Below are 20124 nucleotides of genomic sequence, written 5' to 3' on the forward strand. Positions count from 1 at the left end.
GACATTACTACTTGCCATAGTTTTGAAGCAATGCATGATGGGAATCCGGATGTTGTGTGTCAGTGTATTAACGTGCCGGCTGGAATAAACACAAGCTGAGAAATAGCTCCGTGCCTGCCTACTTTATGGGTTATAGATAAACCTATGGATAACGGAGACATATATAATAGTCTCCTTTTCAGGTGAGAGAGGACGCTAAAGGCAGTGCCTTTAAGGCACGCCCCCAATATTGTTGTCCGGATGGAAATCGGGAGAATGGTTGCCTTGGGAGATTTTCAGGAGGGACACTGAAATTCGGGAGTTTCCCGGGAAAATCGGGAGGGTTGGCAATAGGGCTGCAGCTAACGATTATTTTTCTATCGATTAATCTATAGATAATTTTTTCGATTAATCGGTTAATCTATAGATTATTTTTTTCGATTAATCTATAGATTATTTTTCCTTTTACCGATTATTTTTTTTATTTAAAATGAAGAGGAAAAAATAAATGTAGGCCAGTTTTTTCAAAAGGCATGGCTTTTATTTACCAAAAAAAAAAGTATGGCCACTCAGTCAACATTGACAACAACATGACAAAATATTCTGTAACAATGTAAACATTTAAAACTTTTAACATTTAACAAAATTAAAAGTAGCTTATTTGCTTTTTAATGTGCAAATATAAAAGTAAACATCCAGTGCAAATCTTAATATTCTGGAATAGTATAAGCATTTAAAAAGTAAAAGTATTGCTTATTTTGCTTTAAAATGTGCAAAAATAAAGATAAACATCCAATACAAAAAAGTGCAAAACGGAAATATTCTGTAACAAGTGTAAACATTTCAACAAAAGTAAAAGTATTGCTTATTTGCTAAAATGTGCAAAAATAAAGCTAAACATCCAATACAAAAAAGTGTACAGTGTAAACATTTCAGCAAAAGTAAAAGTATTGCTTATTTTGCTTAATAACACAACAATGATAGTATGATTAAAGTGAAAGTTAATTGTTGGTTTGTACATAGTATATGTAACTGTTAATGTTGTAAAAGGTATTTGCACAACTAATTAACGTTAGCGTTTGTGACACGTCTTGTGCCGTGGGGTTCTTTCAGGACCGACAGACTGAACGCCAGACGGCTTTGCCAGGTTTACAATCTTTTAATTTTACACAAAGTCTTTTCTCTTCCAACTCTTTTCTCTTTCTTTCCTCGCTTTTCAGCTCCTCTTCCTCGCTCGCTCGTCGTCCCCTGTCTCTTGCGGCGTCGCTCCCGGCGCGCCCCGCCTCGCCGCTCGCTCGCCGCCTCTCCACAGCGTTAAAGAGGAGCGCGTCTTTGTAAACACTGAACAGGCACGCCAAACGCGCCTCTCAGAGCAAACGGTGCTTTAGTTTATGAATTTACAACGCAGATACAAATGACACATTCATGTTTTTGTGTAATAATGACAACGTATACGCACGCGGACGATTGACTTGTTGATGGTGATGGCAAGAACGCTGTCGGGGGTTTTCTTTTCAAATGTTCGTTCATAGCCGTTGTGCTGCTATGATAGGCCATTTCCGCTCGACACAGTGTGCATACAACAACATTATTAGGCCGTTTATTGAAATACTCCGACACTTTTGGCGTGCTTTTTTCCCCTCGCTCGCATCGTCTGCTTTGCGCTCCGCCATGACAGTAGTGTGACGTAAATATGCGACGCGCCGACGCACAAAAACGGCGTCGACGTATTTACGTAACCGATGACGTCGACTACGTCGACGCGTCGTTTCAGCCTTAGTTGGCAAGTATGCGTTCTTCACAAGTGTATGTAAACTTTTGATCGTGACTGTATATAGCATCATCTACAACAGTGGTTCTTAACCTGGGTTCGATCGAACCCTAGGGGTTCGGTGAGTCGGGCTCAGGGGTTCGGCGGAGGTAAAGACACACCCAACTCATCGTGTAAATAAAAACTTCTCCCTGTCGGCGTATTATGGATACCACCAAACAATGTTCCCTCTAATTTTCCATATGTGTGAGCAAACGCAAAAACTCATTGAGCATTCATGTGGAGCACATGTGAGCGACGTCAGACGTGCACATGCACTGTGGCCACACCTGCAGCACACCTGTCCCAAACCTGACTAAATAACAAGTTCAATGTTTTATTATTGTAATCAAATGACAGCAGTCATTTCCAGATTATTTTCTAATATAAGTGTTTACAAAGTCACTTACAATGACTATAACATATTGTTTTTCATAGACTTAGACTTAGACAAACTTTAATGATCCACAAGGGAAATTGTTCAACACAGTACCTCATGGAAAGTGTAAGGATGGAAAGGACAATGCAGGTATAAATAGACTAATATAGCGATAAAAAAATCTAACATATATACGAATATATACATATGTGTACAGAATAATATATATACAGATATATTATATTATGTCTATAAGATATATATAATATATACCAATGACCATGTACAATATTACAGTATATACAGTATATGTGACAGCAGCAGCATAAAATAGAGAGTAGATCCAGCAGGAAATAGAAAATAGACATTATAAACATTATAAACAAAGAGAAGTAGCTAACATGTGCTGTGTACTAGTATTATATGTCTGGGTGGGTGGGTCCTTCTTTGGAAATAATGTGTACCCCTTTCAGATATCGCATTTACTTCCCACTAAAATATTCACATGTTGCACAATGAGATGTAAACATGGGATCATGTGTACATTCCTGTAACTTTCCGTTTGTAAAATATATCTCTATTAGGTATTTCTTTAATATAATAACATCATTTTATGATTACGGTTCGGGTTCGGTGAATGCGCATATGAAATTGGTGGGGTTCGGTACCTCCAACAAGGTTAAAGGGGAACATTATCACCAGACCTATGTAAGCGTCAATATATACCTTGATGTTGCAGAAAAAAGACCATACATTTTTTTAACCGATTTCCGAACTCTAAATGGGTGAATTTTGGCGAATTAAACGCCTTTCTAATATTCGCTCTCGGAGCGATGACATCACGTTGTGACGTCACATCGGGAAGCAATCCGCCATTTTCTCAAACACCGAGTCAAATCAGCTCTGTTATTTTCCGTTTTTTCGACTGTTTTCCGGAACCTTGGAGACATCATGCCTCGTCGGTGTGTTGTCGGAGGGTGTAACAACACGAACAGGGACGGATTCAAGTTGCACCAGTGGCCCAAAGATGCGAAAGTGGCAAGAAATTGGACGTTTGTTCCGCACACTTTACCGACAAAAGCTATGCTACGACAGAGATGGCAAGAATGTGTGGATATCCTGCGACACTCAAAGCAGATGCATTTCCAACGATAAAGTCAAAGAAATCTGCCGCCAGACCCCCATTGAATCTGCCGGAGTGTGTGAGCAATTCAGGGACAAAGGTCCTCGGTAGCACGGCAAGCAATGGCGGCAGTTTGTTCCCGCAGACGAGCGAGCTAAACCCCCTGGATGTCTTGGCTCACACCGTCCCGAAGATGATCAAGAGAAGAATATCGACCCTAGCTTCCCTGGCCTGCTGACATGAGGGTATGTCTACAGAATATATTAATTGATGAAAATTGGGCTGTCTGCACTCTCAAAGTACATGTTGTTGCCAAATGTATTTCATATGCTGTAAACCTAGTTCATAGTTGTTAGTTTCCTTTAATGCCAAACAAACACATACCAATCGTTGGTTAGAAGGCGATCGCCGAATTCGTCCTCGCTTTCTCCCGTGTCGCTGGCTGTCGTGTCGTTTTCGTCGGTTTCGCTTGCATACGGTTCAAACCGATATGGCTCAAAAGCTTCAGTTTCTTCTTCAATTTCGTTTTCGCTACCTGCCTCCACACTACAACCATCCGTTTCAATACATGCGTAATCTGTTGAATCGCTTAAGCCGCTGAAATCCGAGTTTGAATCCGAGCTAATGTCGCTATAGCTTGCTGTTCTTTCCGCCATGTTTGTTTGTGTTGGCTTCACTATGTGACGTCACAGGAAAATGGACGGGTGTTTATAACGATGGTTAAAATCAGGCACTTTGAAGCTTTTTTTAGGGATATTGCGTGATGGGTAAAATTTTGAAAAAAACTTCGAAAAATATAATAAGCCACTGGGAACTGATTTTTAATGGTTTTAACCATTCTGAAATTGTGATAATGTTTCCCTTTAAGAACCACTGATTTACAAAGATACAAATAATTGCTATTGCGACATCCAGTGGACACATTTAGAACAGCTGTTTCTTTCATTCCAAAAATGTCAGGTTAATTTTTGTACTTGGCAAATTCATCCCGCGGGGCCGGATAAAACCTCTTCGCGGGCTTGATCCGGCCCTCGGGCCGTACGTTTGACACCCCTGATACATAAGGTTGATAAATGGCACTGTTGAAGCAAAGCTGCTTCACTGGCTTGTTTTGACAGCTTAAAAAACTTTCTGGAAAACATCTAAGTTTGACATTTCGAGGGGGAAACGACACGCAAATTAAATACAACTTGAGTAGTAAAGAGAAAAAAGGTGCATTGGAGGTCTGGGTGTAGCTGCCAGAACAAGCTATCTCGCACACACCACCAGACTGCTGGGGAACTATCAGGTGGACCTAGCTTGGCGTGGCCGCCTGTCGGGACCCAAAAGTGGGGTTAGTGAGTTGCCTGGAGTACCCCCCACTCCCCACTCCCCACACCGCCGCCTGTCACAACCGCGAGGGCTCACTTCCCCACCCGCGAAGAATGTCTCGTCCGGTCTTACCTTGCCGCCCCGGTAGCCTTCGAAGGCCCTCAGCGAGCTGTCAGTGAGTTTGACGTGGAAGACGGAGACGTTGCTGCCGTTGCTCACTCTTCCACAGGACAGCGCGTAGCTCCGCTCCTCTTTCAGCGCCGCCATCTTTGCTCGCCGTTCACCCCCACCATGCGCGCACACGCGCTCCCTCGCACACGCACTTGTGTGCCGCGGACGGACAATTCCCGTTTTCTGTGGTTCAAATTGGCGTCAAGCGTCAAACGCTAAAGTCGTCATCCGGTCACGTATCGCCCCGACACTCCCATGGCGAAATAAATTAAGGAGGAGTTTGTAACGAAACGCCTAAATTCTGAGGCCAAGTGCCAAGGTGTGTGTTGTGCGCAATTACATGAGCAACACTTACAGTAATAATGTCACGTGATACTAGATGGCAATGTCGATATATCGCACAATCCATTTTGGAAATGTTCTTGTCAAATGCGTTTTGTATGTCTATATCTTAGTCACTGTAATACTGCTAATTATAGCATTTGTTTTACCGTCATGCTTTTGGGGAAAAAACTAGTTTGATGTGAGTTCAAAGAAGAGGCTGGCTTAACTGCAAGGAAGGATGTATTAGATCATTCTATTACGTCACTCTAAATCTGTGTGGGAAGAGTCAATCTGTAAACACCAAAACCAATCCAAAGATGCTTTTTTGAACACACAAAATGTTTAGCTTTTAAATGTACCGTCCCACTTGTCTTTACCATAATGGTTTAGTTTGTGAGTATTTGCACAACAATGTTATAAAGTTAAAGTACCAGTGATAAGTCACACGCACACTAGGTGTGGTGAAATTACATTCTGCATTTGACCCATCCCCTGGGAGGTGAGGGGAGCAGTGAGCAGCAGCGGTGGCCGCGCTCGGAATCATTTTGGTGATTTAAGTTCAAGTTAAAGTACCACTGATAAGTCACACACACACTCGGTGTGGTGAAATTACCCTCTGCATTTGACCCATCCCCTCGTTCCACCATCTGGGAGGTGAGGGGAGCAGTGAGCAGCAGCGGTGGCTGCGCTCGAGAATCATCTTGGTGATTTAAGTTAAAGTTCCACTGATAAGTCACATGCACACTAGGTGTAGTGAAATTACCCTCTGCATTTGACCCATCCCCTTGTTCCACCCCCTGGGAGGTGAAGGGAGCAGTGAGCAGCAGCGGTGGCCGCGCTCGGGAATCATTTTGGTGATTTAAGTTCAAGTTAAATTACCACTGATAAGTCACACACACACTCGGTGTGGTGAAATTACCCTCTGCATTTGACCCATCACCTCGTTCCACTGTCTTGGCGGTGAGGGGAGCAGTGAACAGCAGCCGCGCTCGAGAGTCATCTTGGGGATTTAAGTTAAAGTTCCACTGATAAGTCACACGCACACTAAGTGTAGTGAAACTACCCTCTGCATTTGACCCATCCCCTTGTTCCACCCCCTGGGAAGTGAGGGGAGCAGTGAGCAGCAGCAGTGGCCACGCCCGGGAATCATTTTGGTGATTTTGGGGCGGCATAGCTCGGTTGGTAGAGCGGCCGTGCCAGCAACTTGAGGGTTGCAGGTTCGATTCCCGCTTCCGCCATCCTTGTCACTACCGTTGTGTCCTTGGGCAAGACACTTTACCCACCTGCTCCCAGTACCACCCACACTGGTTTAAATGTAACTTAGATATTGGGTTTCACTATGTAAAGCGCTTTGAGTCACTAGAGAAAAAGTGCTATATAAATATAATTCACTTCACTTCACATTTAATTCCCAATTTCAACCCTTGATGCTGAGTGCCAAGCAGGGAGGTAATGGGTCCCATTTGTATAGTCTTTGGTATGACTCGGCCGGGGTTTGAACTCTTAACTGTACTGTACCACCATTTTGCAACTTATCTTTACCTTAATGGTTTAGTTTGTATTTGCACAACAATGTTATAAAGTTAAAGTACCACTGATGGTCACACACACACTAGGTGTGGTGAAATTCAATCAATCAAAGTTTATTTATATAGGCCTAAATCACAAGTGTCTCAAAGGGTTGCACAAGCCACAACGACATTCTCGGCTCAGATCCCACATCAGGGCAAGAAAAAAACTCAACCCAATGGGATACAATGAGAAACCTTGGAGGGGACCTCCCCCGTGGGCGACCGGTGCAATGGACGTCGAGTGGATCTCGTTAATAGTGTGAGAGTCCAGTCCATAGTGGGGCCAGCAGGAGATCATCTTGAGTGGAGACAAGTCAGCTGCGCAGAGACGTCACCAACTGATGAGTGGTCCACCCCGGGTCCCGACTTTGAAAAGCTGGCGCGTCATCTGTGGTCACCTAATAACCTCTCCACGCAGGAGAGGGGGGCAGAGCAGACAAGAGACGGCAGATCAACTGGTCTAAAAGGGGGGGGGGTCTATTTAAAGGCTAGTGTATACAAATGAGTTTTAATTACCCTCGGCATTTGACCTATCCCTGGGAGGTGAGGCGAGCAGTGAACAGCAGTGGTGACCGCGCTCGGGAATAATTGTGGTGATTTAACCCCTAATTCCAACCCTTGATGCAGGGAGGTAATGGGTCCCATTTTTATAGCCTTTGCTATTATTCGGCCGGGGTTTGAACTCACAACCTACCGATCTCAGGGCGGACACTCTAACCACAAGGCCACTGATATGATTAAAAGTGTTAAGAATCAAAATCCCAAAATAAACATTTACACTGCTGTGATGACAGATAAACTTTTATTCAGGTGAAAATCAAATAAATACACAGCGAATCTTAGTTGCAATGACCACTAGATCTATTAGGACTCTCATTCAAGCAGGGGTGCATAACTGCAACACAACAAGCTATGTAGCTGGAATTAAATTAACAACCAAAGTAATAGTTTAAAAGAAGAAAAAAAAAACACCATCCATACTAGACTTTTTCAACATTTGGTCACAATCGACATAAACCTGAGGTAATAAGTGACGGGAATGTAAAAAAATAATTATTTCTTTCTGCAGTGTCAAACCTCAATGTAGCCGTACTCCACCCTTGTCGTCATGGTGATTACTACTACTATCACTACATGTACTTGGAATGATCAAATGTGGAACAACCACTACAAAGTCCATCCATCCATTCATTTTCTACCGCTTATCCCTTTCGGGGTCACGGGGGGGGGGGGGTCACTGCAGCCTAAGTCAATTGTCTTTTAACATTGAGCCCACACCTAGCTTTCAGCGATGCATTCAACGCTGCACAAAAAAAAAACAATTGTTGCGAAACAAATCATGACAGGGATACACACTAACACAATATTTAATTTCTAATTGACGGAAAAAAAAACAAAAAAAAAACTGAATCTGTATCACAAAAAGTTATTTTACTCAAGGACTCGCAGCCCTGTCAGCCCACATGTTCTCCAGCGAGCACTGCCGGCCAGGGCAGGTTGGCTCTGCTGCCCTGGTTCTATCATCAATCAGCTCCCGAAATAATTATGTTGGCTTATTGTTTTCATTTCTATTAAAAGGTTTTGGAAGGACAGGGACCTTGTATAAAAAACCAAAGAAAGACCATGTTTTTTTTTAAAGCAGTAAGGAGTCTAATAATTAAGATAACGTGTGCGAAATTGTCCAAAAGAATTGGAATCGTCAAAAAGACAAATTAGGATTGTCATTTTTTCCCAGAATATTGCAGCCCTACTTTCAAGTAGTGAAGACAAAAAAATAGTCTAAGTGTGTATGAACAATATGCATGAACCAAGCTGCCAGTAAGCAGAACAGAACAGTCAGGAACGTGAAGAGGCAACGGAATGACATGTCCGCCCCCACTTTTACCCAAAAAGGTCAGAAGGCACTGCTGCCAGATGTGCATCTTGGTTCGATCGCTTCAATTTCTGGCAGCCATGACCACTGATAGCGCCACACCGCCGATGGCGACCGCAGTGGCGCCAAATAACCACTTCCAGCTAAGACCCTGATGAAAACGGGGAACATAAAGAGAAGAGCGTGTGTCAATAATGCAATGCAAGTCAATTGTTTGTGTAACAGCTTCTTTCCTTCCACTGTCAAAAGTTGTGAAAACACACACTTGCTTTCATGTGGAGTTTAACTGCACAACTTGGTTACAACCAGGGATGGTTAAATTCTTGATGGTTAAGAATACTGTAAAATGTGTGAAACTGATTGTTGATTAAGCAGTTGAGGCAAAGTGGAATGCATTAATGGCCTGCAACCAGCAGATATATTATAAATGTATGTGATATAACATGTCAAATATTTTGTAGTTTGTACACACACACACACACACACACACACACACACACACACACACACACACACACACACACACACACACACACACACACACACACACGTATATATGTATATAAAGTATTGGATCTTTGTTTTATTTTAGAATGTCTTATAATTGTTTTTGCTGTTTAAGGTGTTTTTGTATGTATAATTTTGTTGGGCCCCAGGAAGAATAGCTGCTAAAAAGGATCTTAATAAACTCAAGACTAAAGGCGCTGTTGAATTATTCTGCTAAATATATTGGCCTCAAAACAGTAGCTCAGAATATTCTAAATTAAAATTAATCCATAAACTATCCCCATAGCCAAGTAAGAGGATTGCAGAGAGCATACATATTTAAAACAAGTGTGTTAATATAAATTCACAGTAGAAAATAAATGTAAATGCTTGCTTCATCGTGTAAACCTCAACCAAAGCCAAAATAGGTAGATATCTAATCAGACAGACTGTTTCATTTGCGCTATAGTGACTTTAAGGTTTAAAAATAAACACTGGATCTGTACATTGATCCTGATTCTTACCAAATGTAATGTGCTATGATTGGCTCTGACTTGATTGGGCATCAAAACTCACCCATGACGATTTGGCCCAGCATTTCTGTGGGATGCTACTCGTGGGGTTCCCCAGCATCTTCTTATACATGGCCTGCTCTGCTCCTCTCTGTTCAGAGTGTTTCTTCACCAGTTTGGACAGCTCTGCATGGATTGTCTTTGCAGGATAGAAACCAGGGACATAATTAAGTTATACACTGGAAACTGGTACACCCTCGCGAAAGCAGATTTAAAAAAGACAAAATCTTTACATAAAGACTCAGGAGGTTCAGGGATGATTTGTGCACAGAATAATTACAGAAGCTCAATCATTCTCAGACACTACTTAGTCAACATCAATAATGACTCTCATTTTTCAAGTGTGCTGTTCTTTGTAATTTCCACTTTATGTGTTGAACAGAAAGCTCAAAAAGGCCAAGTGCTGTTTGACAGATTGGTGTAGGAATGAGTGGATTCTGGCCATGGATCCCACACACAGAGGACATAAGAACCTTGTATGTCCATCTGTTGGAGCTGAACAGGAGGCACAAGATCTGACCGTGGTGCAAGAGAAACTGAACTATTTAAAGCCACACGAAAGCAGATCCTCTGAAATGATGAATCAGCAGCTCAGTACCACTAACTGTAGGTCGGGACATGATAGGTTACCTCACAGCGCCATCTGGTGGCAACCAATAGTAAAAAAACAAGTAAGACCACACCAGTGTTAAATTTGGACAGCAGTTTTTAATTTAGTTTTAGTCATAGTCTTTTGACAAAAAATTATTTTAGTCATCTAAATTGATTTAGTTCTCGTCAACGAAAATACATAACATTTTATTTCGTCAGCTCAAATTTAAGTAAATTTAGTTGACTAAAATATTAAAAACATGGCTGACAATGTTTGGGAACACTCTGTAACTTTGAGTTGTGTTCTATAGCACTTTGCTGCAAAGTGAAAAGTACCTTGTTGCTTGGTTCCAGCTTCAGTGCCTTTCTCAGAGTCTGAATGGCTTCTGCGTATTCGCCTTGCAAGGCCAGCACCTTGGGTGCAAGCACAAGATGGTAAGCTTAAAACAATGCCAGGGGCAAAGGCACAGTAGGGAAAGTACCTTGCCCATGCGGAAAAGCGCTTTGATGTTATCTGGCTGGTGAGCGAGGGCTGAGACGCACGATTTGAAAGCCGCCTCATAGTGATCCAGTTTGAGCTGCGAGGCGGCCATGTTGTTCAGACACTTCACTTTCACGTCAACCAGCTCGTTTTCCTCCTCTGGGCTTATATCGACTGTGGATGAAAACATATAAGAGATGGAAAAAAGAGCTTTTGTCCAGAAAACAACCAACAGCTTTGTTACCCTACCTTTAGAGCTGGACTCCGTAATCTGCAGGGCGATGCTGTAAGAGTTGACAGCAAAAGCGTAGTCACCCCGCTGATAATGCACGTTGCCTCTTTCTCTCTTACGGCTGGCCAGGGCTATTTTTTCTATCGGAGCCAACAGCTCTAGGTCTGGTGCATCAGTGGCTTCCATCAGTTCTACCTCAAGGGACAGCTCAGCATTAGGGGGGACCTCTGGTTCCGAACTGGAGAAAAAAAATACTCCAAAGTTTCAATTAGAACATTCATAAACGTCATCATTAAATTTAATAAAAAAAACAACATTTCTACCTTCCTCGTGTACCATACGCATATTTTGCATCAGTTAGGATGAGGGCCTTCTCTCCTATTTCCATGAGCTGCACTGTGAGGTCCAGTGCCTGAAAGTATAGTACAAAATGGTTAATTCACTGACCAGACATCTGCAGTTTTTTCTCCTGCATTCTTGTGACCAACTAGAATGCAATAAATGGAAACTGCACTTTTTGGGGATTTTGCCTATCGTTCACAATCATTATGAAAGACATGACGGATGGATTTTATTTTTTTATGCATTCTAAATATTAAATAAAGTCAGCTTTCAGCGGAGCCAATGGGAGCTCCACTATTACGCCCAAAAAATCTGATAAATTACCATTGAAAAACAGCCAACGATACTCTATTTACATTTCGTGGCTTGAATAGTAACCAAGTATTAGTGACATTGTTATTATAAGCGCTAACGCAGACAAACTATTTATAGCGGCGCCGTGATCACTTCCAGGTGTGTCTATGTGTACATCATCGAGTGATCTGCTGCTTTCTCGCTTCCTTGCTCCTTGGAAGTTTATTGTAGATCATAAATCATGCATCTGAGGAGGTAATCTGACAAGTTGGTACACTTTGACAGCCATTTAGGACCCGGAAATAGTGACAAAGACACGAAAAGACACTTGGTCCCCCCACCGCTGTAGTCATTCTTCCTTTAAATGGGAATATATGAACATCCTAGCTGTCGGCATCCTAATGACAGCAGACCTTTTATTATGTTTGTCTGCTCACATAAAGTCTGCAGTGAGTAATAATCAGTAATGAAGAAAAAAAAAAAAGTAAACGTCGTGATGCGTTTTTTAAATGAATGCGCCGCATATGTTAAGTTAAAGTTAAAATTAAAGTACCAATGTTTGATATGCTTAACATGACCAAAATACGTAAATATTAAATTGTATTAAAAATGTGCCCGTTACTACATTACATATATACATACATCATGTAGGTCCATTGACCTCAATGGAGGTGTTTGGATTAGAGATGCGCGGATAGGCAATTATTTCATCCGCAACCGCATCAGAAAGTCGTCAACCATCCGCCATCCACCCGATCTAACATTTAATCAGAACCGCATCCGCCCGCACCCGCCCGTTGTTATATATCTAATATAGACGATGCAAGGCATTAGTGAGGTTATAAAGCTTTTGCCTGTTAAAGAAAGGAGACTGATCCAATGCAGCACAGACATTTGCGTGCCACGCTGTCACGGCCCAGACGCACACCAGTGCGCAATCATATGGGAGCCGCGCTGAGCGCACCTCCAAGCGCGTCTCGCTGCCGGCGACGGCCGGGTATGGGCCCGACGCTCCAGCGCCATCCATTTTCAGGGCTAGTTGATTCGGCAGGTGGGTTGTTACACACTCCTTAGCGGGTTCCGACTTCCATGGCCACCGTCCTGCTGTCTATATCAACCAGGGTGAGCCCCACCCCTTTCGTGAGCGCACTGCGCGCGGAGTGACCCCTGTTACGCACCCCCGGCAACAGAGGTGGCGGGCAGGTAAGCTGCGCGGGCGGAGAGCGCGGAGTGACCCCTGTTACGAGCCCCCGGCCACGGGGGTGGCGGGCAGGTAAGCTGCTTACCTGCTGCGCGTGACGCCGGCCGCGGCGAAGGCGGACGAGGCGGGGTGTCGGTGCGGTGGGCGCGGTGGTGACCCTGGACGTGCGTCGGGCCCTTCTCGCGGATCGCCTCAGCTACGGCTCCCGGTGGGGCCCTCTCGGGGGAAGGGGCCTCGGTCCCGGACCCCGGCGAGGCGTCCCTTTTCCGCTCCGTAAAAGTGTCCATCTCTTCTTTTTTTTTTCTTCTGTTGTGGCATATGCTGCAGGTGCCTGCTCGTTTTTCGTATGTGGGTAACAACATTTAACTATGTATATATATTTCCGAATTGGTTTAACTGCCACCCGCCTGAATCTATTTAAAATCTTTTTTTTTTTTAATTTCAACCGCCCGACCCGACCCGCGGATAAAATCTAATTTTTTTAAATTTCATCCGCCCGATCCGCGGATAATCCGCGGACTCCGCGGTTGTGCCCGCAAACCGCGCATCTCTAGTTTGGATGCTTTATTTAAGGGCTTCATAGGCGGAATTGCATGGCTCCCATAGGCTCCAATGTAAGCAAACTTTTGATCACATTTATTTAATATTTAGAATTAAAAAAAAAAAACCATCCATCTTCATCTTCATAATGACTGTGAAAATAGGCAATATCCCCAAAAAAGTACAGTTCCCCTTTAAAGCACAGTCTCTCCACCGACAGGGGAAACTACTTAATTACAGATATTATCAAACCCTTAGCAAACAAATACTATAGCTTTGTCAATAAGTGAAGGACCATGTTGTGCGGTCAAGAACTGCTATAAATGCACAAACGTCTCACAGAGTTAAAGGGGCTGTTTGCAACAAGCTCTTAGTTACATTGTTTAAACCAAAGAATATAACACCACCACTGGCTATCTTATTTTACCATAACAAGGTATTAATTTTTCAACATTTCAAAACAGTTTGCAGTGATGTTATGATGATAGCTAGTGTTAGATATTCAAATCACTATCATTAGCTAACAACACAAACGAATGCCCATGCACGTGTTAAGCACGGGCATAGTTACGTCATTATGTCCTAAAAGTCATAAGAGGGCGGGGAAAAAAATGCTTAAAATCCAAAGTTAGCGCCTTCTGGGCATCTGCATAAAGGTTGCAAGTAGCCCCTTTGAGGAAAGCATGAATGTACAGTACACAAATAGAACATTCGAAATAAAATACCTGGATGACATCACCATCTCCCAGCGTGAACGAGAGCACCTGCTGTTCATCCACCAGTGTCCCATCCTTCAGGAATGTCTTCAGACAAATCTTCACATTTTGTCCTTTCTCTGGACGACTGTCTCTGCCCTGGCCAGCCTCCAGGACCTTTTTCTTCAGTTGGTCATTACCTTGAGACAAACAATAAACAAAAAAATACATATAGAGGACATTACATTAGGTAAGCATGTGCAATATATTACTGTGATTTAAGATAATTTCCCCCCTGTGTCATGTTTCCACGTCATTACCGTGACACACTCAAACAAACACTTTTTTTTAAATCTTGCCTATCATTCACAATACTTTTTTAATGCATTTTAACTCGCACACAAACTTTCGCAAAAGTCCGCTAGCAATGGAGGTAATCGGATTCGTTCTATTCCGCCTTTACAGCACTCTAAAAAATCTTTAAAAACTTCCATCAACATTTTATATACAGGTAAAGGCCAGTAAATTAGAATATTTTGAAAAACTTGATTTATTTCAGTAATTGCATTCAAAAGGTGTAACTTGTACATTATATTTATTCATTGCACACAGACTGATGCATTCAAATGTTTATTTCATTTAATTTTGATGATTTGAAGTGGCAACAAATGAAAATCAAAAATTCCGTGTGTCACAAAATTAGAATATTACTTAAGGCTAATACAAAAAAGGGATTTTTAGAAATGTTGGCCAACTGAAAAGTATGAAAATGAAAAATATGAGCATGTACAATACTCAATACTTGGTTGGAGCTCCTTTTGCCTCAATTACTGCGTTAATGCGGCGTGGCATGGAGTCGATGAGTTTCTGGCACTGCTCAGGTGTTATGAGAGCCCAGGTTGCTCTGATAGTGGCCTTCAACTCTTCTGCGTTTTTGGGTCTGGCATTCTGCATCTTCCTTTTCACAATACCCCACAGATTTTCTATGGGGCTAAGGTCAGGGGAGTTGGCGGGCCAATTTAGAACAGAAATACCATGGTCCGTAAACCAGGCACGGGTAGATTTTGCGCTGTGTGCAGGCGCCAAGTCCTGTTGGAACTTGAAATCTCCATCTCCATAGAGCAGGTCAGCAGCAGGAAGCATGAAGTGCTCTAAAACTTGCTGGTAGACGGCTGCGTTGACCCTGGATCTCAGGAAACAGAGTGGACCGACACCAGCAGATGACATGGCACCCCAAACCATCACCCAACCATGCAAATTTTGCATTTCCTTTGGAAATCGAGGTCCCAGAGTCTGGAGGAAGACAGGAGAGGCACAGGATCCACGTTGCCTGAAGTCTAGTGTAAAGTTTCCACCATCAGTGATGGTTTGGAAATTGGCCCGCCAACTCCCCTGACCTTAGCCCCATAGAAAATCTGTGGGGTATTGTGAAAAGGAAGATGCAGAATGCCAGACCCAAAAACGCAGAAGAGTTGAAGGCCACTATCAGAACAACCTGGGCTCTCATAACACCTGAGCAGTGCCAGAAACTCATCGACTCCATGCCACGCCGCATTAACGCAGTAATTGAGGCAAAAGGAGCTCCAACCAAGTATTGAGTATTGTACATGCTCATATTTTTCATTTTCATACTTTTCAGTTGGCCAACATTTCTAAAAATCCCTTTTTTGCATTAGCCTTAAGTAATATTCTAATTTTGTGACACACGGAATTTTGGATTTTCATTTGTTGCCACTTCAAATCATCAAAATTAAATGAAATAAACATTTGAATGCATCAGTCTGTGTGCAATGAATAAATATAATGTACAAGTTACACCTTTTGAATGCAATTACTGAAATAAATCAAGTTTTTCAAAATATTCTAATTTACTGGCTTTTACCTGTACATGCTGTAACTATATGCAATGTGGTAACGGGCATATTTATGATAACATGTAATATTTAGGTATTTTGATAATTTTTTAAGCATACTGTGGCGTATTAATTTCACACCTGCATCACAATGTTTGTTTTCCCTTCAACAACACTACTAATCTTGCAGACTTAATAAGAGCCAACAATGACTACTTTGAGACAAATGATGATACGCAACCTTATATTTGTGAGCCTAACTATAAGGAGGATGGGCTACAAGTTTTAGAAGCTGTGCGATAAAGAGAGCCAGCTCTACTTAAACAGTAAGCATCATGTAACACTATTGCTAAGTGCTGAACAAGAAATACAAACTACAAACATAATAAAACAATCACTTACTGTACAATGTCTGCTTTCACTGGGATGCCGACTGATGGCATATTAATTTATTTCCCGTTTAGATGAAGGATCAAACATAATCCACACGCAGGCAAAAAAAAACAACAAACAAAAATAGGTGGCCACAAACGAGCGTTTTTTGTGTGTCTTTCTCGTCATCTTCGGCTTTAGGGTAAATGTCAAAGTTGACCAATTTCTCGGTTTATGGCCACAACCTTCTACTTTTCAGGGGACAGGCATGATTTATAATCAGCGGCGATGAAGCCATTCACTGGCCCATATGTCAATATAGGGCTTGAAAGTGTGACGTGGAAACGGGGTCTTGCTGGACTCTGAATAGCTATTTATATTGGTAAATGCAAGACTATGTGCCTAAGTTTTCTTTTTTTTTCTTTAACAAGTTCAAAAGATGGCGCAAACCTGCAACATCATAAACTGCGACAACCGTGTTCATGATCGCTTCAGGGAAAAATAAGGATTTGGTGAGATTTTTCTCATTTCCAGCGTGAAAGCAAAGCCAAAGGATGTGGGTTATAAAGCTATTAAAGAGACAGCGAATAGCCTGGAAAGCACTGAGATGATCAAACTTCACTATTAACACCATCACCTGGTACATGTTGGCATTTTCAGGCTGGTAAGTTTGAATCAAAGCATGTTTTATTCAGATTCACACATGTTAGCATTAGCCAAGCTAGCTGCGGGCGACAATCAATGTACAGTAACAATGGGCTTGTTTTTTGGGGGAACCTGCTCAGGAAAGGAGGCCGGGGGACCTCACGCATCTCGGACACATAAGAGATGAATGCCGCAGATTATGCACAATTTGAACAGAGGACAATGTGCCTTAAACTTTGCATTCTGAAATTCTTCACCAGTATTAAAACTGACTTTGTTGACGTAATATAGACACGTTTGGCGGATCCTTTACTTGATGATTCAAATCTCTCATGCATTGGACGTGCTCTTAGCTCATATAAGTCAATTCCACAATTTTTTATAATTTTTACAGGTCGCGAGCCTTTGAAATAGGTTACGGTTTGTCTCGGTACGGTCCCTAGTTTTTTTTTTTAATTTTGTGCGATCCATTTTAATCCAGTTTGTTGCTTGCTTTCACATTGTAAACAAAGCCTTTATCCCCACATTGCCTTGTAAAATCACATGGACTTTGAGCCCGATACCAGCACAAGCTCTCTGTGACCACAGCGCCACTAAAATAGTTTGTCTGTGTTAGGTCTTATAATAACAATATCGCTATTACTTGGTTAATATTCAGGTCATAAGATGTAAATTGAGTATTGCTGGCAGTTTTGGGATGTTTTTAAGAGTGCTTTATGGGCAAGATAGTGCACTCCCATTAGCTACATTGCTAGCCACCTCATACTTGTCGTATTTTACGACTTAGAATGCCCATCCATTCGTTTTCTACCGCTTGTCCCTTAAGGGGTCGCAGGAGGTGCTGGAGACTATCCTAGCTGCACACGGACGGAAGGCAGGGTAGACCCTGGACAAGTCGTCACCTCATCACAGGGCCAACACAGACAGACAACATTCACACTCACATTAGGGCCAATTTAGTGTTGCCAATCAACCTATCCCCAGGTGAATGTCTTTGGGGGTGGGAGGAAGCCGGAGTACCCGGAGGGAACCCACGCAGTCACGGGAAGAACATGCAAACGCCACACAGAACCCAGGACCTTTGTATTGTGAGGCACACGTACTAACCTCTGGCCCACCGTGCTGTCCTGTGCATTTTAAGGATGCCAAGCACATCGTTCAGGTTTCTGTACGGTTTCAAAATAAATACTGTATTCTTAAGTACCGTTTCTTTAGTTTGGCATGTAATCTTTTATATGATATTGTTAAAGATTATAAAAGAGATAACCACGGTACCTGGGCTGACAGGCACAATCATAACTAACAAAACTATTTGACGGAAAAAAATAGTGTTCTCTTGTCTTACATAGGAATCGTGAATGATGGGCAAAATTCCAGTTCCCTTTTAAAGCATAAGCGCTATTAAGTGCCAACTATACATTACACATAAGAACGACCTGAAAGGGACCTAGTATAACATTTGATGTTATATTGATAAACACATTGTCATGTTTTTATGCTGTGAAATTCATATTTTGTCTCATTATTTAGCTGTATATGTCACTGCTGTTCAGCGATGTTTGCTAGCAATATGAAGATTTTGTATGGACTGTTGAGCCTAAGAGAGATTTATTCATCTAGTTTATTAATACTATTAAGGATATTTTCTGGTGCCAACAAATAGCACCAAAGACGCTATAATGTGCCAGCAGGTTGCTTCGTAGATGTCGGGAACATGGTTTGTCGTGATCACAATATGCAGACGACAGCGTGCAGGTAAAAAGGTATCTAATGCTTAAACCAAAAATAAACAAAAGGCATGTGCCGCTAAGAAAAGGCATTGAAGCTTAGGGATGGCTATGCAAAACGAAGCTAAAACTGGAATGGTTGCAAAGTAAACAAAAACAGAATGCTGGACGACAGCAAAGACTTACAGCGTGTGGAGCAGCAGACGGCGTCCACAAAGTACATCCGTACATGACATGTCAATCAACAACAAAATAGGAGCGAAAGAGAATAACTAAAACACTACACACAGGAAAACACCAAAAAAACTCCAAATAAGTCACGGCGTGACAGTACACCTACTTTGAGACAAGAGCTATAGTGATGCTTGGTTAGTTATGGTTTGAATTCATATCCAACAACTTTTTACTGTCAATATCGGCTGCTGAGTTTCATTTTTTAATGATTTCTGCTGGTGGTGTGCCTCGGGAAAAAAATGTGCCTTGGCTCAGAAAAGGTTGAAAAACACTGTTCTAACAAAGCACCTACCAAGCACATCAAGCCACTCCTGAGATTCTTCCGCTGGGACAGCCTCTTCTACAGCTTCCTTCACGGACTTTTGTGCATCATTTTCTTTCTCCTTCCCAACCCTGGCATCTTCCAGTGGAGGTGGCTCGTCGTCAAGGTCATCTTCATCCAGGACCTCAAAATCTTCACCGCTGTCCAGCAACGTCGTCCCTCCACTCCTCCTCCGCTTGGCTGCGTGCAAGTCGGCAGAGTCCATAGTGTGACCTAATAACGATGGAAGACATTTTAAACTGTCAACTATGCGGAGTTGTTTAGCATGACGTCACTGTCCAACGTCTCGCCACTCATGACGACTTTAAACATCTACAAAGGTATGTTTTTTTTTTATTTCGTAGATTAATAAGATGTAAATTAATTGAATATGCAAAACTACGTATTATTGACGGTCTAGCTTGCCGTTTTGAGATGTTTCTCGAAAGTTCCTTTAGCTTTCCCATTCAGGCTTCGACAAGATGCTGACAGCTAGCTAACGCGGCTAATGTTAACCAGGTTTAAAATGAACCAACTCTTATTGTTAAATTCTGTATTTTATTGGAGTAAACATTCACTTTTTAGACGTTTTACCTTTGAAAACGGCGACTTGTTATGCTACAAAGCAATCTCCCCATCCAGTCGAGATGGCTAACAGCGTCATACGGACCCAAACAAACACTTAACTATGCTATCGCCTCCATTTCCGGTAAAGCTTAAGAACCGACTTTGATTTGTTTCAAAATAAAGTCCGACCAATTCTGCTGGACATCATTGAGTCTTCGTTTACATTTCTGCCTAAATGACTTTGGTTTTATAAGCCTTCCATAAAAGGGTGACACTATTAATAAGAACTTACCTTTAAAATCGAAAAGTCACCGCCCCACACCGTACATTTTACTTTGAAGTTGGCTCTTTCAAGCAGCAGTTTCCCGTGATACTTACAATAAAAATATGGCTGACGCTAGCCATAACACTATACTACACTTTTTACATTTTAGCTTTAGTTTGGCATTA

The 20124-nt window shown here is 42.2% G+C and overlaps 2 protein-coding genes across 3 annotated transcripts in view; both read right to left on the reverse strand.

Moving 5' to 3' along the window:
* Nucleotides 1–5075, reverse strand: part of ell (elongation factor RNA polymerase II) — an 83523-nt gene extending 78448 nt beyond the window's left edge. Inside the window, exon 1 of one of the 2 annotated variants that reach the window (XM_061977936.2) lies at nt 4735–5075. In XM_061977936.2, the coding sequence (XP_061833920.1) occupies nt 4735–4869 (135 nt within the window). In that variant the 5' untranslated portion in view covers nt 4870–5075. The remainder of the gene's footprint in view (nt 1–4734) is intronic. The other variant, XM_061977934.1, reaches the window with a different exon arrangement.
* A 2378-nt stretch (nt 5076–7453) lies between these two features.
* fkbp8 (FKBP prolyl isomerase 8) lies at nt 7454–19835 on the reverse strand. Its single transcript, XM_061977937.1, has 9 exons — nt 19702–19835; nt 19099–19341; nt 14006–14175; nt 11227–11315; nt 10921–11141; nt 10673–10845; nt 10527–10604; nt 9604–9738; nt 7454–8692 (listed from the first exon to the last, which is right to left on the reverse strand). The coding sequence occupies exons 2-9, from the start codon at nt 19331–19333 to the stop codon at nt 8606–8608; spliced, it is 1188 nt and encodes a 395-aa protein (XP_061833921.1). The 5' UTR covers nt 19334–19341; nt 19702–19835; the 3' UTR covers nt 7454–8605.
* Between the last annotated feature and the right edge of the window lie 289 nt (nt 19836–20124).

Source organism: Nerophis lumbriciformis, linkage group LG18 (assembly GCF_033978685.3).
Source record: "Nerophis lumbriciformis linkage group LG18, RoL_Nlum_v2.1, whole genome shotgun sequence".
Lineage (NCBI taxonomy): Eukaryota > Metazoa > Chordata > Actinopteri > Syngnathiformes > Syngnathidae > Nerophis > Nerophis lumbriciformis.